Here is a 17,180-nt window from a genome sequence, read left to right on the forward strand (position 1 = left end):
CCCAGCCGACCTTCCCCTTGACCCTGCTTGTGACCTCGATGTTTTTTGCCCCCGCAAGGGGCACGCACCCAAAACCTCAGAGAGATAACTGGCGGAAACCTTCCTATTAATATCTCTCCTCACATACATTCAACAACATGCACACTTCTCATTTTTCGATGTCCACCCATGGGATCTCCGCTGAGTTTACAAGTCTTTCCTCTCCTACAAGTATGCTCATCACTCCTCATACACACAAACAACTCACGGATCACATTAAGTCTACTCAAGATTTCTGTTTTATTGCAATCAGTTTCTCTCAAACCAGTTTATTCTTTGTTTAGTCAGAAAAAGAGGAACTAAACTTGCATCCAACCACCGGGTTCCTATCAGCGTCTGTTCAGTAAAGGAAGGGGAGTAATCCTCCACACACATCCAGGCAGGTAGCACTGCAATTTTCATTCAAACTAGTTTATCCTGTCTTTGCTGACAGACACTGAGATAACATTCAACACACTCGGCTATCATTGTCTGTTTCACTCACACCAGATTATTTTCTCTCACGTCACAGAAATAACAAATTGTCTTTCTTCACAACAGACACAGGAGTAACACCCAACTTGCAACTGATCAGCATTAACTGTGTTACACTCCAACCACTTTTGCCTCTGTCAGGGAAAGAGGAGTAATGCTTGACACACATCTCATCAACTATCACTGTCCGTTTCAGAGTCTGCCTCACTGCCACTGGATTCACTCTTGTGTCTGCTACTGTGGGATCGCTTGGATTTCTTCTTCTCTTTCTTCTTCTTTTCCTTCTTGTGTTTTGCCTTCTTCTGAAAAAGCAAAAGCACATAAACATCACAAAAAGACAAGAAGGGCAAAGCCCATACGACTCACATGCTTGACCTTGACCTTTACATGACCTTGACCTTCAGCTAAACCTAGCAATGACATACACTAAGAACTGCTTTACACATTTTTCCTACCAAAATACATGTGACCTTGACCCAAGGTCAAGGTCATCCAAGGTCATGCAACACAAAGCTGTTAATTCAAGACATAGGAAGTACAATGGTGCTTATTGGCTCTTTCTACCATGAGATATGGTCACTTTTAGTGGTTCACTACCTTATTTTGGTCACATTTCATAAGGGTCAAAGTGACCTTGACCTTGATCATATGTGACCAAATGTGTCTCATGATGAAAGCATAACATGTGCCCCACATAATTTTTAAGTTTGAAACAGTTATCTTCCATAGTTCAGGGTCAAGGTCACTTCAAAATATGTATACAATCCAACTTTGAAGAGCTCCTGTGACCTTGACCTTGAAGCAAGGTAAACCAAACTGGTATCAAAAGATGGGGCTTACTTTGCCCTATATATCATATATAGGTGAGGTATTAAATCTCAAAAACTTCAGAGAAAATGTGAAAAATAGCTGTTTTTTAGACAACATTTATGGCCCCTGCGACCTTGACCTTGAAGCAAGGTCAAGATGCTATGTATGTTTTTTGGGGCCTTGTCATCATACACCATCTTGCCAAATTTGGTACTGATAGACTGAATAGTGTCCAAGAAATATCCAACGTTAAAGTTTTCCGGACGGCCGGCCGGCCGGACGGACGGACGGACGGACGGACGACTCGGGTGAGTACATAGACTCACTTTTGCTTCGCATGTGAGTCAAAAAGTAAACCTCTTGGAACTTCAGAGAAAATGGGAAAAATGTGAAAAATAGCTGGTTTTTAGACAACATTTATGGCCCCTGCGACCTTGACCTTGAAGCAAGGTCAAGATGCTATGTATGTTTTTTGGGGCCTTGTCATCATACACCATCTTGCCAAATTTGGTACTGATAGACTGAATAGTGTCCAAGAAATATCCAACGTTAAAGTTTTCCGGACGGACGGACGGACGGGGGGGACGGACGGACGGACGACTCGGGTGAGTACATAGACTCACTTTTGCTTCGCATGTGAGTCAAAAAAGGTGATAGTCATAAAATTAAAATCCATGAAACAGTAACACCAATGGCATTTTAAATCACAACATAAGACAAAATGATCTAATGCATGTAAATGCACAGGGGGATTAAAGCCGAACATCAGTCTCCAGGAGACAAAGCTTTGCTGTATAGTAGAAGGCCACAGAGATGAATTTAGCCTTGCCAGCTATACCGGATGTATTACAGGCACAAGGAAACAGATCTACATCTGTCACGCCCGCGATGTTGGAATTCAAAGACCAGAATAAGTGTATGCCACAACAACAATTATGATAACAACAACAATAATGAAAACAGGTATCTTCACATGTTTTCTACCTAATTATCTTAATTGCATTGCTTTAAAGTTTGGAGAATTTGTCACAAATAAAATTCAAGGGAGGCAATTTATAAGATAAAAAGAAGGAAACATACAGTGGAGCGTAGTTTCAGCGTTCTAGCACTAAACTGAAGTAAATTGCTATATGTGAATTGGGATAAGATATAATTTAATGAAGCATATATTTAAATCAAGACACGATCCAGACTATGTCTTTTTGGCTCACGTAAGTGTAGCCTATGCGATGCTAACTTTTGTCTGTCTGTGCGTGCGTGCGTGCGTATGTATGTATGTATGTCTGTGGTAGAAACTTAACATTTGACTGAACACCGAAATACTAATTTTACCTGGTTATTATTTAAGCAACAGCTTCAAAGTATTGAAGCAATGATCAACATTTCATCGGCACGTATGTAGTTAAAGTGTGTATCCAAAGAAAACGGGTGGTGGGGGGTTTTGGGGGGGTAAAAACAGGTGACTGGTTTGTGTCGTGTGTGGTATGTAGACCAGGTCAAGGTTAGGTCAGATCGCGTGAAGGATTGTGGTATAGATAAAGTTATCACCGAGCTGCAGTTCGCCGATTCGGAGAAGACGATTTTACATTGTTCGGTTTCGTAGCTCCAGAAAAATAGATAAAGATACCAAAGGAGATTTCCTACAGGTTAATCTGTACAGCGTGTTTCCAGTGTCTGCGCGAGGAAGCGCAGCACTGTCGAAAGCGCAGTGTCGATCTGGCCATCTCAGGCAGTCGTGTAAGTAAGTAGGCTACGGACAGACAGATCTAGATCAAGTGTCTCGCACTCTTGCACCGTGTCACCTATGCCGACTGTGTGTGTGTATGTGTGACGGAGTGATTGAGTTTGTGTTACTGTTTGTTGATTTCTTATGTGAGCCTTGAAGGCTTCGCCTCAAGTTTTAAAATTTGTGTTCTTTTTAAATGACTCAAGTTATGGTAGCTCCTAAAAAATGAAAGCTTAACGGAACGATAGCACTGAACATCATGTGGCCTATATTATCCTGTATCATTTTCCTCAAAGTCATGTTCCCATCTGTTCTTCCTCAGATGTTTTCCTCCCAGTCGCTTCCAATCTTACCTTCTTTTCCTTTTTGTGTCGATGCTTAGAGGAGTCGCGATGGTGTTCTCTGTGCTTGTGCTTGTGTTTGTGATGGCCGCCGCCAGTCAGGTCAATGTAGATGTCCGCGGCAGTGCTTGACGCTGCACCACCTGAAACTGATGACATTTGTTTTTGTCAGACACACAATTGGAGTGGCTGTTGAAATCCAAAAACAGATAAACTGCCAACGTTTCAAAATAAAAAAATTAAAACATTCTTGGTTTTTGAGGCTGTATGTAATGGTCCTCTGCAACCCAAACAGACTGAAATCAGAACACAACCCAAATGACATAAGACATAAGATTTATGGAGAAAAACAACAACTTGAAACACACTAAAATTTGATTATTGTAAAGCAGAAGGTTGAGGATTGGATTACTTAAACATTAAAAGAACTATTAATGTAGTTGTGCTTTGACTAAGTCTAAAGGAGAACAAAAGGTACGAAAAACATCAGTCTTATGTCTTAGTTCTGGGCAAAAATAGTGAAGACTGATTTGTTTCAATCATTACGGCCCTTGCCCAGTTTCATCATGTGTCAGAAGAGAGGTAAAAATGTAAATATAAAACAACTTAGCAGAAAGAAGAAGCAGACTTACCAGATGTCACACTAGGGGGCAGGGCTGGCCCGTATATATCTTCCTCCTCCTCCTCCTCCCTCCTGGCTGCCTCACTCCCATCAGGCGAAGACAACCTCTCCGCAACATCACCAATTCTCTCCTCTTCTGGTGGTGGGGAGGATGACCTATGGGGTGACTGGTCCAAGACGTCAAAGATGGAACCCCCCACCGTCCAGCGGCTGCGCTTTCTTTGTCGCGCCAATGCCATTGATGTTAATGTGGATGATGATGGCTGCAGGAATGCGGGTGGTGGCAGTGGTGATGGTGAAGTGTTCTCCCTTGTGCTTTGCTGACTGGCTTGCTGGCGTGAGGTCTGATTTTGATCTGGGAAGAAACAACCGTTGAGTGAGAGTTTGCATGCAAGTAGGGATTAGAAAGAGACTGATGATACAGTGGTTGATTTAGCAATACAGTGGAGTCCAGCTATAACGAACCTGGGTATAACGAAATCCCGCTTTTAACGAACTGCCATTGATTTCCCGGCAGACAGCCTTCTATTTCTTACTTGTTACTTTCGGGCTACAACGAACCTTTTGAACTCATTTGCATAACGAACCCCTCTTATAACAAACACGTTTTCATCGCCCCAGAGCCGTTTTGTCTCTAAAAGTCACAAGGCTACAACGAACTGATGTCAATAATTGTCTCCAAAGACAAAAATATACAAACACAAGTGCACATCGCGTGATGAGCGAACTCTGAAGAAACAGCGGGAGGTGCACGGAACAGCCACCGCTGCTGTGTTTTCACTATTCCAATCAGCTGCTAAGCTATGACTGTGCTCTAAAAAGTCGCAAGGCTACAACGATATGCGTGTGAGGCGAGATCAAAGGCAGGTCCATTGTGATAGCTGGGTGGCCTTGTTTAGAGACACTGACCTTCTTCCCAGGGGTCATTGACCCAGTTTTAGCTATGAGAGGTGGTTCCCCTTTCATATATGAGAGAGGAAACACTTCCTGCACCCGGGTCAGTGACCGAGTTTAACCTATGGGGAGTTTAACCTATGGGGCGGTCTCTTTGATGTCTTGAGAGGAAACTTGGCCAGGGTAGTACATGCACCAGAACTGGTGGACACCATGAAATCGGAGATTGATCAGAATGTACATGTACATGCTTTTACACGACTTTTTAAATTTTACTTCTAAAATTGTGACAGTAAAGTGAACATTTGAACTATGCCTCTATGGATTATATTATGAAGCTGTTGAAAACATGCAGAGATTGTACTCTCCAAGGAAAGATCGATGGGACGATCATTTGAAGGTGAGTGGGAAAACTTGTCTTAAGGCCATTTAGGGTTGAAAACTCTACAGCGAATTACTGATATAACGTATCTCTCTTGAGATTCGTTGTACCCGGACTCCACTGTATGTAGATTGCTGGTTGGCTGTCAGTTCTGGTAGGGGAGACACACACCTCCCAAAACAGATAGCATGGCACAGAACGCTGTGCTGGAATGTAAGTGTTGTTGCAGCATGACACAGTCTTTGGGCACACGCATACACACACACACACAGACAGGCACACAGACAGATAGACAGACACACAGACAGGCACACATACACACACACACGCACGCATGCACAAACACCTTGCAAAACAGGAGACTTGACAAGGACAGGTAGTGGTTGTGAAGGAGATTCATGGTTCTCCTTTTCCTCGCCAGCACTGTCAGCATCACCGCCACCAACATCGCTCTGTTCATCGTCTGACTTGTCGCTGGCAGAGCTGGACTCTGAGTCAGAGTTCTTGAAGATTGCTCGGAACAGGTCCACCGGCCGATCCTCCTCCTCCTCCTCCATATCTTCCTTGTCTTCCTCCTTCTGCATTTTTTCATTTCCCTTCTGTAGAATAATAAGAACAAACACTTTATTGTCTGTCTTTACAAAACAAAAATCGAAAATTAAATTTTCATTTGATTAATATACTTACCCGAATCACATAATAGCATTGACGCAGTCGAGATGCTAAGGTGTCTGAAAACGCTATCCCGTCTATAGTATAAGGGAAGCAACCCAAACAAAAAAATAGCAAACTTGCCACCTAGGGTTACCTCCCGTAGCGTGCATTACGTCACAGCTACTGTACCCACACGTGATATCCTCATTCGACTTCTAGAATCCATAGAAACTAAAAGCGGGGAAGGTGGGAGGGAATTACCTATGTGATTCGGGTAAGTATATTAATATTCTTACTCCGAATCACATAATAGCAGATAACTCCAACAAGGTGCTGGGTAAGATCAAAAAGTTCAAACTCACTCTTAAGTTCTGGAGAGACATAAACCAGCTGCCGCCAAGGAAGGAATGGACCGAGACCCATCCTGACAGAGGGCAGCAATGTCTGCAGAACCTGATAAGACAAAATCCGAGCGCCAGAAGCTGTGCGCAGGATATCATCCAACCTCCTAGACCGTAAAGGCCAAGGAGGAGGCCCAGGCCCTGGAAAATGAGCTCGGGCTGAGCCAACAGTCCGGAAAAGGACCCCAGTCTTGAATAAACCCGACCAGGTAGAGGGAATGTCAAGCTGCCCCCCCCCCCTTATATTGGAAGGAAATGCTAATGGCCTGGAAAAGATCCGTGCGTAAGGTTGTCAACTCAGCCCTGAAAAGGACCGACCCTCACGGAGACCATAAGGCAAACATGCCAAAGTAAGAAAACTTTGGGATGGAGTGAGGCCCGAAAGGCCTTTGAGAGAACAGTCAGCTCCAGAAGAGTGACCAAACTCCAAAAAAGGGAAAGAGAGAGACGCCTGAGTACCAAGTACCAGAGTCCAACTCAATGAGCAAAACTCAAGGGAGACGGTCACCAGTCGTCCTCTACCCATCCCTGCGAAAGCAGAGAGAGGGGTAAAATGAGGACGAAGCGACCTATGATAGTGCGTAAGCACCGGAAATGCGGAAAACCTCAGTGGCCAAATCCTAAAGTGACCGGTGACCGGAAACAAAATGACAAAAGCCAGAGTGTTCGCAGAGCAGACTGCTTGTAGGTAATTGAAAATGAATCAAAAAACCCCAAAACAGAAAAAAAAACGAGGCTGGTAAGAAAAACGGAAAACCGTGAAGCGAACCAGCCATAAGACCCCCGAGACAAGAGTTCTCAGGGGAAAACGTAATAGTCACAGTTGCAAGTGATAAAAGGGTGACCAGACCGGAAACCCAACCCAGCAGAAATCGTCCCCAACTCACCTCGTGCAAGCATGAGGGAGAAGAGGAAGAGACGAAATCCGAAGTCACAAGAACCAAAATGCCAAAGTCGCAACACGACGGGCAGGAGACTATAGCACAGGCTAAGGCTGAGAGCCTTGCTGCCCGTAGGCCGGCCATTGTACCAAAGTACTCAAAGTACAAGGTACCGTAAGAACAAAAGTTTCGGCCGCCAAACAAGATGCTGGCCTAGAGGCCAGCACCGAGAAAACAGTAACATTAGCTAGACCTCTGCCAAAAAGGGGAGGAGTAGCCAAAAAACCTGAGAAAAAATGACAAGCCAAGAATGACTTCTCAAACATGCATTGCCCAGACAATGCACCCTCAGGAAAATCTGAATGTTACTTCCGAGGCCAACTCAAGTGAACCTTAAGTTTGGACGAAACACCAGAACGCGTCTGATCGCTAGAGAAAGACAGAGTCAGACTCGGCGAAAGACAAACCAGGACCAAGTCCAGAAGCTCGTGGCAAAGAGAAAACGGGGAAGCCCAAAGGCAGAAACCCCACTTCAAACGGAAATCGACCTCTCAGCACCCATACGCTGGGAGAAAGAAAGAATGTCGAAGTCCGAAGCCACAAGCACAAGAAAAGCAACAACCACCACCGCCAACGGATGAAATGGCTGTTGCTCCAGCCGAGGCTAAAAACCCCGAAGCCCTAAGGCCAGCTGTTGTTCCAAAAACCCAGCGTACCTATGACGGCTGTGAAAGAAACAATCTCTCCTGTCACACCTGAGCTGAGGACTTAGGCTGCTTGGGCCGAGTCCGCTTAGGTATAGCCTGCTTAGGAGCGGCCTGCTTTTGCTGCTTTCAGATTTTGAAGCTCAAAAGAAGAGAACTGCTGTTCTCTGTTGGTCTCAATCCCCTGCTTCTGGCATAAGAGGCCAGGTTGCCACCAAGGATGACGATCTGAGGGTGTTCCTTGTCGACTCCTCAGAAAACTGGGAGTGGGCAAGAAACAAGTCCCTTCTGCACGAGACTGCATGGAAATAGCGCAGAGAGGACAGCCTCATCTGTTCCTCGTTCACCCTTGTAAGTGTGGAGAGGAGTGTGTACACGTCCTCCGCGTCCTGCTCTTTACTAAGAGTAAAGGGCGCCAAGGAATCTGTCAGAGCGCGAGAACGCGCCCGCAGGAGAGTCTCGGAAATGGAACTGAGTTCCAAAAGTTGTCAGCCCACTTCCTCAGAGGATAGGAGAGTCTGCTCATAGAGCGGCAGAACAGAATCCTTCCTCAACGGCTTCATAAGAAGCGAAAGAAGTTCCGGCGTGACCGGTAACGGCGCACGCGGAAGGGCAAAGGACAACAGAAGGTTCCGAGACGACCTTGGCCAAGGCAACTTCCTCTGAGCCGCTAAGGGCACGAAGGAGGAAGCCTGCGCAGGAGCGGCAAGGTATTCCCATGCCAGCTCCGTAGCTGAACCATGAGGAACCAGCAACGGAACCGACACCGGAGGCAATCCGCTGCCGGAAGGAGGGGGCTTGGCGAAGAGGCGAGAAAGTTGAAAAGCTACTGAAGGTGATTCTTCAAACCGGAAGTAGCTGTTTCCTCTTTTGCCAACCGGAAATCAGCCATCGCCGACGGACCGGACGCCAAAGGCGTGGCCGAAAACGAAGCTCTTTCCGGAAAATAGCGTGAAGTGACTTTCGCGGCAGCTTCAAGCACAACCCTGAAGCTGGCCGGAGCCCCCACGAGCGTCTGCTCATCATCAACGGACCTGGAGTCCGAAGCGCAATCGAAGGGGATGGCTCAAAGCCAAAAGAACCCGACAAAGACGCTGAGAGAGGGGGCCGGAAGCCTGAAGTCCTTCCTGTTGGCAATCGATTGCACTCATTCCCTAACTGAGAGGAAGGTGAGAGGAATCAAAAACCAAGGAAAGTGGGTGAGAGGAGCTAGCGGCCACCACCGAAGTGTGTGGATGCTGCTGTCCCAACAGAGGCATGAAGCCTGTATGCCCTTAGGGCAAGCCTTGTTCGAAATTCACCGGCGACCAAACGGAAGCAGCGGGAACTGAACCGGAAAATCCGGGAGGAGCCGGAAGCGCGGCAGCCCCAGCAGCGCTATGCCAAAGCTGGTGCTGAGCCACGTGCGAGCTGAAGCCCGGAACCCGAAGGTAGACCCTAGGCCGGAACCGGAAGTGACAGTAACCTGTGCACTACCCGCTTGACCTACACTTCCTGCCAAGGCCGGAAGCGAAGCTGCCGGAACCGGCTGCTGTGAAAGGGCAAACCTCAAACCGGAAGGGGCCATGGGCTGCCCACACCGATGAACTAACACTTCCTGTTGGCAAGCGATGGCACTCGTGTCCTGACTGAGAGGAAGTTGAGATGCATCAAACGCCGAAGACAGTGGTCGAGAGGAGCTAGCAGCCACCACCGAAGTGTGTGGATGCTGCTGTCCCAACGTAGGCACAAAGCCTGTATGCCCAGAGGGCAAACCGTGTCCAAAGTTCACCGGCAACCCAATGGAAGCAGCGGGAACCGAACCGGAAAATCCGGGAGGAGCCGGAAGTGAGGAAGCATCAGCAGAGCTATGCCATAGCTGGTGCTGAGCCGCCTGTGGGCTGAGGCCCGGAAACCCGAAGGCATGCCCTTGGCCGGAACCGGAAGTGACAGTATCCTGAAAACTTCCAGCCTGACCAACACTTCCCGTCAAGGACGGAAGTGAAGCTGCCGGAAACGGCTGCTGAGTAAGGGCAAAGCTCAAACCGGAAGGGGCCATGGGCTGCCCGCACACCGATGAACTAACATTTTTTCCTGTTGGCAAGAGATGGCACTCGTGTCCTGACTGAGAGGAAGTTGAGATGCATCAAACGCCGAAGTCAGTGGTCGAGAGGAGCTAGCGGCCACCACCGAAATGTGTGGCTGCTGCTGTCCCAACACAGGCACAAAGCCCGTATGCCCATAGGGCAAACGGTGTCCAAAGTTCACCGGCAACCCAACGGAAGCAGCAGGAACCGAACCGGAAAAACCGGGAGGAGCCGGAAGTGAGGAAGCAGCAGCAGAGCTATACCATAGCTGGTGCTGAGCCGCCTGTGGGCTGAAGCCCGGAAACCCGAAGGCATGCCCTAGGCCGGAACCGGAAGTGACAGCATCCTGAGAACTTCCGGCCTGACCAACACTTCCCGTCAAGGACGGAAGCGCAGCTACCGGAAACGGCTGCTGAGTAAGGGCAAAGCTCGAACCGGAAGGGGCCATGGGCTGCCCGCACACCGGTGAACTGACACTTCCGGCAGGAGCCGGAAGAGAAGCTGTCGCAGACGACTGCTTACGTATAGCGCAGCTCGAGCTGGATGGGACCATGGTCTGTCCACTTTCCAACGAGGCACTACTTCCGGAACCGGAAGAGAAGCTGTCGAGGACGACTGCTTACGTATAGCGCAGCTCAAGCCGGATGGGACCATGGTCTGTCCGCATTCCGACGAGGCACTACTTCCGAGAACCGGAAGTGCAGCTGCCGAAAACGGCTGCTGCGAGCACATACCTTGAACAGGCCGCATCCCGAAAGGGACATGCTCAGGCGTACCACCGCAAGCGGAAGCCGCCGAGTGCCGGCCAAGGAGAGAGGTAAGTCCCAGTGAGTGAAGTCCATGACCCTCACAAACACCGGAACCGGACGGTAGAGGCGAAGACCCGGGGAAAAACGTCCGGAATCAGCCGACGCCGGAAGCAAAGAAGCCAGCGACCGCTGGTCGCCTACCCCAGCGCTGGCAACAGTGTCTGAACACACCATTTCGTCTCTGACAAGGGTACGTAACTCTGAAATCAAAAAAGAAATCAAAGAGGACACCAGAGCATTAGACTCTGGTGCAGGCAAAGGAGTAAACGCAAAAGCCCTAGAGGCAGATACGGACGCCTGAGAGCCTGAAGGGGTCTCCTCTGGAGCCGACATCGGAACGTAAAAGACGGCAGTAGTCTTATGGTCTGATACGACTACAACAGGGTTCTTAACAGAAGAACAAGAAGCAGAGGATTAAGGCTTGCCAGGACCCTTGCCCTTAAACTCTCTCTGGCTGAAAGTAGTCGAATGAGGATATCACGTGTGGGTACAGTAGCTGTGACGTAATGCACGCTACGGGAGGTAACCCTAGGTGGTAAGTTTGCTACTTTTTTGTTTGGGTTGCTTCCCTCATACTATAGACGGGATAGCGTTTTCAGACACCTTAGCATATCGACTGCGTCAATGCTATTATGTGATTCGGAGTAAGAATATGTAATTTAATGTGCCTTTAGGCCTGACTCACAATTACATAATGATATTGCGCGAAGATACATAAAGATTAAACATATGATTGGACATCGTATACTGTAATTGATTGAAGGAAAGAAATGTAAAAAAAAAAATAAAATGTGTCAAGTAAAACTGTGCGGTGCAAAAAAAAGTGATAACTTTGAATTGCTCCGTTTCAGTTCTAGTCACTACTGTCAAAGTATCGATAGTAAATTCTTTGCAAATCACACTTAGACCACATGAGCACACACATACACACAAACACAGCACAACAAATTGAGCATTTTCAAAACAACGCATGCCATAAATAAACCAGCAATACAATTCCATACAACAAAAGAGCTCTGCATCCGAGTGGCAGGGACTCACCTCATCAGTGAGTTTTGCACGGGTCAAAGCTGGCAGAGGTTTGACACCAGCTTTATCATCCTCCAGCACGCTAAAAATAGACAGGGCCCCCTTCCTCCTCTTGGATGCATTCAGTTCTCTGGTCAGCGAACCTGCAAACACACGACAGCACATCTGTACAACGTCACTTGGTATGCAAGGACTTATGGGGATTTCTGAAAGATGCAACAACTGTAATTCCTATTTCACATCAATAAACTTACCAAGTGTTTGCCAAGTCAGTCCAGACTTTAAACTATCTCCCCTTGCTTTATTTTTCATAACAGCAAGATTCAGCAATGCACTCCTTCCCAATCCTTGTTTCCAATCCTCCCTTTTCATGAATTTCCATTGCGACTCATTTCCTTTAAAAATGACTACAAAGTCAAAAATTCTATTCATCTATCACTGTTTAAACCCAAAAAACATATGGACATACATCCTCTAAATGCATATGTTTGTTCGTTCATGGGCTGAAACTCCCAAGGCTTTTACGTGTATGACCGTTTTTACCCCGCCATTTAGGCAGCCATACGCCGCTTTCGGAGGAAGCATGCTGGGTATTTTCGTGTTTCTATAACCCACCGAACTCTGACATGGATTACAGGATCTTTTTCGTGCGCACTTGGTCTTGTGCTTGCGTGTACACACAGGGGTGTTCGGACACCGAGAAGAGTCTGCACACACAGTTGACTCTGAGAAATAAATCTCTCGCCGAACGTGGGGACGAACTCACGCTGACAGCGGCCAACTGGATACAAATCCAGCGCGCTACCGACTGAGCTACATCCCCGCCCTCTAAATGCATATGACATGTGCAACAAAAATCCAAGCTAAAATCCCCAATCCGGAACATGTGGGAAAAAAGCCCTACTCACTGGTTGTTTCCTGAGCGTGATGCGCGTCTTGCTTGGTGCTGGTCTGATGTTCAGAGGTTTGTGTGGGGGGGACGCTGAGAAAGGTGAAGACAGAGAACTTGTCCCTCTTCAGGCCTGGCACCCCCACCATGTCTGACCTGTTGTACACAGCAAACACGGGTTCAAAGTTATATATATATGCATACAATATAGGATTAAGTGGAATTCACGTATCAATTTAAAAAGTCAAAATGATTAATGTTTGCATAAAAAGCAAATAGACCAAGAAGTGCACAGTTAATTGCACATTTTGCAACAGTGTACATCAATTAATTTATAAAACATTCTTTTAAAGCTACTGCAACGTTAACTACATCTTGTTACAAAGAAAAGCGCAAATGAACAATGAGCTTAACTTCGAAAGGGTGGAAACACTGTCAATTGTTTGAATGCGGTATGATGTTGAAATGCTAGATGACATCTTAACACAAATGGCAGCACAAGTGAACGTTGTTCTTGAATTGAATTCACTAAGACAGGAAACAAAGTAAAATGAAGAGAAAAGAAAGTTGCATACTCGGGGTAAGGGTTGGGGACATTGAAGCGCTTGCACAGCAGGTTGTGAGGATGCCATTCCATGTCCTCCCTCGTCAGGCGGCCGTACATCTTCATATCTGCCGCCTTCGCCTCCTCACTCTTCTCCGCCTATACACACACACACATAACATTCTAGTTTTTCTACTTCACTTGGATTATTGTTTAAAAAACAAAAGAGTTCTGTACTCATCAAGATAGGGACAGCACAAGTACAATGTCAAAATGTTCAACTTAGGTTTCTTCAGGACACAAAAAGTGAACCAAAAAGCTAATTCATGTACATTTTCTGCGTAAAGGACGTTTCTTTTAATGTTGTCAGTGTTCTGTATTTCTCACCTAAAGTGCCAAATGCAAACATAACCTCAAACCACAGTCCTTGAAACCTTGTTTATTTGTAGTTGTTCCATCAAAAAAGAGGTACAATGTTGTTGCTGATTTTAGCTGTGCTGACATACAAAGTTATTAACATACATTGTGAATTTTTTTTTACATTCGTTTGAGTGGTATAGAAGTTTTCGGATAGCAGAATTTGATGGTGTCAATCGCAAGCAAATAAGGTTGTACTATCCCTCACGGCTGTTCCTGGCCTGCATTTTAGTGCGAGTTAAAAATAGTCAAGGCAGAGGTTACCAACAGCTGCAGCCAGTACACTGTTAAGCTTGCTTGCTTTACCCAAATGCTTCTGCGCTACACTGGAAGATGGTACAGGCAAATCCGGATAAGACGAAATTGAAGGGACCGAATTGTTATTGTGTCCTATCCGAAATTTCGACTTGGTCATAGTACAGTGGAACCCCTCTCTAGCGACCTTGAAAATGTTGACAAAAATCGGTCCTTATGGAGGGGGGTCCTTACAGAGGGAGGGGGCGGGGCCACAAAGAAAGTCACCTCAGATTTTCTTAAAAAAAGAAAACAGAGAAGTTTGAGTTGCTGACGACCGTTTCCTCAAGCAAACTGCTTCGATTTCATGTTTGACATTGTCGATGGTGTCCACCAGTTCTGGTGCATGTTTCAATGCAAAAAGAGTTAGTTTCTGAGCAAGCATTTCTTTACAGCAGTCCCTGCAATGATGAAGGCCCTCCGAGAAAGAGAGTGAAAAATCGGCCACCGTTCTCAGCATCGCGTATCTGTGTGTAACCTCTTTCATTGACAAGATACTCTTGTTTCCCTGCAGCCTTGACCAGTGAGTCGGTTACCTAATCTGTGAACCCTTCAGTTGTGTTACTTTGTCAAAAGTTAGACACAGTCAACTAGTTTTGCTCTGAGTGAACAGTGCAGCTGGCCTCAATTAGCCGGTGACACCTCTCTGGCCACAGCACCAAACAGTACATGGCTGGGGAGAGAGAGAGAGAGAGAGGGGGGGGGGGGGTGGGGGGTAGCTGGCTAAACTCAGTGGGGTGTCCGGTGTCACTGAAGTCAGCAGGAAGAGCATTGGAGAGAAATAGAGAGGTGTACTCTTCCAAACAATTTCCAAAGATCAGTTGTAGGGTTTGGTAGTCAGTGAGGGAGAGTGAGAGCGGTTTGTGTACAGTCCGACTGAAGAGTGAAAAGTCACTGCCACAAGATCGGCATGCAGTCAACCAGACAAGAAGAATGATTATGACATGCGGCTCTATCTGCTGGTTTTTTTTTTAATTCAAACTGGTTTTCAACGCTTATTCTCACAAAGCATCTGCACACCTGCCTCTGCCTCTGTGCTGTGTTTGTGTGGCTGCTTTCGTATGATGTCAGTGCATGGTGAGTGCGTTCACTGCCTTGTCACCACTTCCCCACCTTTTTCAGAATGTTTTCTTGGAGTTGGATAATTCTCCTTACTCCTCGCCCCCTCCTTACTCCTCGCCCCCTCCTAACTTCAGTTCATACTTTATTGCGTGCCGACTGACCAGTCGGTGTGGCGTCCGTGTAGAGAAGAAGGGAATAAGGTTACACAATGCCAGACCTGTTTACCCCCCCAAATGAAAATCAGGAATGCAGCTGGTACTTTTCCGTAATTTGAGGCATCTTTGAGTAATCTTTTTTATCAACCATAAACCAGCTCGAAAACGATTAAACGACACGTTTATTCGCGCGCTACCATGCAAAACAAGTACAACATTGATAACCATGTTTAACAGTATTGTACTACACACACAGAAGCTCGATGACACACACACACAAACACACGACACCTGATATATAATATGCAAGTTAACTAAGACAAGTTTACTTTATCTAAAAGAAACACACCACAGTATTAAGGGGCGGAGCAAGAGAGCTAGAGGGGGGGGGGGGGGGGGGGGTACAACCTGGGGTCCAGGGGTTGGGGGGGGTCTGGCCGAAGAATTTTAGCTATTTTATTAACAATTTGTAGCTTATCCTTGATTTTAAACATGATAAATTGGAGTCAGCAGCCACTCATTATTTCTTTTAAAGTCAGTATTAAATAATGGCAATTTATCTTCATTGATATCTGCTCCCGACAACAACAACAATTTCACAGACAGAAAATGTCTTTAGTTTCTTTTTCCCACAGACTGAATTTTTGTTTTGCTTTTTTGACAGCAAGGGGGGGAGAGGGGGTCCGGAACCCCTGTAACATCCCCCCACCCCCACCCCTCCGCCCTAGGACTATTTACAGTCACTTGAAGATGCATGTGAACAAAACCAACTTACATTCTGTCACATCAGACATCCTGCATTAAAACCAGTCATAATAACTCTCTCCAGAAGCTACCTTTAATTTTAGAGGACCGATTCGTTTATTTCATTTAAACATTTTGTTGTAAGTTTTTCGATTCAAAGAACTGTGATCTTTGCTATATTGGAGAAATATTAATGGAGATCAGTTTTAGACTCAGAAAGACTTGAATTTCGGCAACAGCCAAGTAACTGATGAGCGCGACCATAGACCTACATCTATGTCTCTGGCGCGACTGACCGTAGTGAGAGATCGGTTCGCAGGTCTGAGAGATTCTGTGGAAGTAGAGACCTAGGTCAAATAAACTCGATGCGAAGCAGGCTCATGTTTTGCCAAACATAATTTCGTGTTTTTGTTTGTTTCCATGTTCATTTGTGTACTGCATTTTGTTAAAACTAATGCTGCGTCTAACCTCAGGACACGTGCCGCGACGTCGTGACTCGTAATTGACTAGCTTTGTTGTTGCACTGATCTCAAGTTGATCACCAAAATGAATGTGGTTCGCTCTTCTTAAACTTCACCAGACACCGCCACTTGACTTAATAGTTTTGCCGATATTTCTGTACAACTTTTTCTTTTGTGGTTGGCATTTCGTCCCCACAGAGATCGGCCCTATATTACCCTTCGGACCAATGTCGATCTCAAATCCGCGGAATCCGACAAATACTTTGCTGTGCACATGCGCAGAAAAGGCTGTTTCGGTCAGCCTTGAAATCACAGTCCTGGTGACTACCACAATTTCGACTTCGAATTTTCACGCACAAAAAAGGTTCTCTCGACCGGAATTTCCGGAATTTTCGGTAGTATTCCGTAATACCGGAATTTAGACCCCAAATCCGTAATAATTCCGGACAATCCGGGAGGGTAAACAGGTCTGCAATGCGCTAGTGTGAGACGCCAAGTTTCGTGTTTCGAGTTGCTGTAGTAAATATAGAGTAAACTTTGTCTTTGGGACTGACTTTCTGTTGTGTGCTATCCGTCTTTCGACTTACGTAAGAGAAATCCCATTTCGAGCTCAGGGTACTTTGTACACATAGATAAAGAGGGATAATTCCGGACCAGAATTTCTTTGTGTGCTAAGCGAATTTTTGACTTAACCGTTTGTGAGTTAGCTGGATTTGCCTGTACTTATCAGTGTATGGCTCTGAGTGAGTCACCACTGCTGTGTAGACCCTTCCTCCCTTTCC

The 17,180-nt window shown here is 46.2% G+C and overlaps 1 protein-coding gene across 2 annotated transcripts in view; it reads right to left on the reverse strand.

Annotated features, from left to right (window-relative positions):
• Window positions 1-260: 260 nt before the first annotated feature.
• The window catches only part of LOC138972135 (G patch domain-containing protein 1-like), a 34,279-nt gene continuing 17,359 nt past the window's right edge, over window positions 261-17,180 (reverse strand). The window contains exons 12-18 of one of the 2 annotated variants that reach the window (XM_070344912.1): window positions 13,297-13,424; window positions 12,741-12,877; window positions 11,845-11,975; window positions 5,635-5,887; window positions 4,023-4,367; window positions 3,403-3,539; window positions 261-812 (exon numbers count right to left, since the gene is read on the reverse strand). In XM_070344912.1, coding sequence (XP_070201013.1) covers window positions 687-812; window positions 3,403-3,539; window positions 4,023-4,367; window positions 5,635-5,887; window positions 11,845-11,975; window positions 12,741-12,877; window positions 13,297-13,424 — 1,257 coding nt within the window. In that variant the 3' untranslated portion in view covers window positions 261-686. Of the gene's footprint in view, window positions 816-3,402; window positions 3,540-4,022; window positions 4,368-5,634; window positions 5,888-11,844; window positions 11,976-12,740; window positions 12,878-13,296; window positions 13,425-17,180 lie in introns of both variants that reach the window. The other variant, XM_070344911.1, reaches the window with a different exon arrangement.

Source organism: Littorina saxatilis, linkage group LG1 (assembly GCF_037325665.1).
Source record: "Littorina saxatilis isolate snail1 linkage group LG1, US_GU_Lsax_2.0, whole genome shotgun sequence".
Taxonomy (NCBI): Eukaryota; Metazoa; Mollusca; class Gastropoda; order Littorinimorpha; family Littorinidae; genus Littorina; species Littorina saxatilis.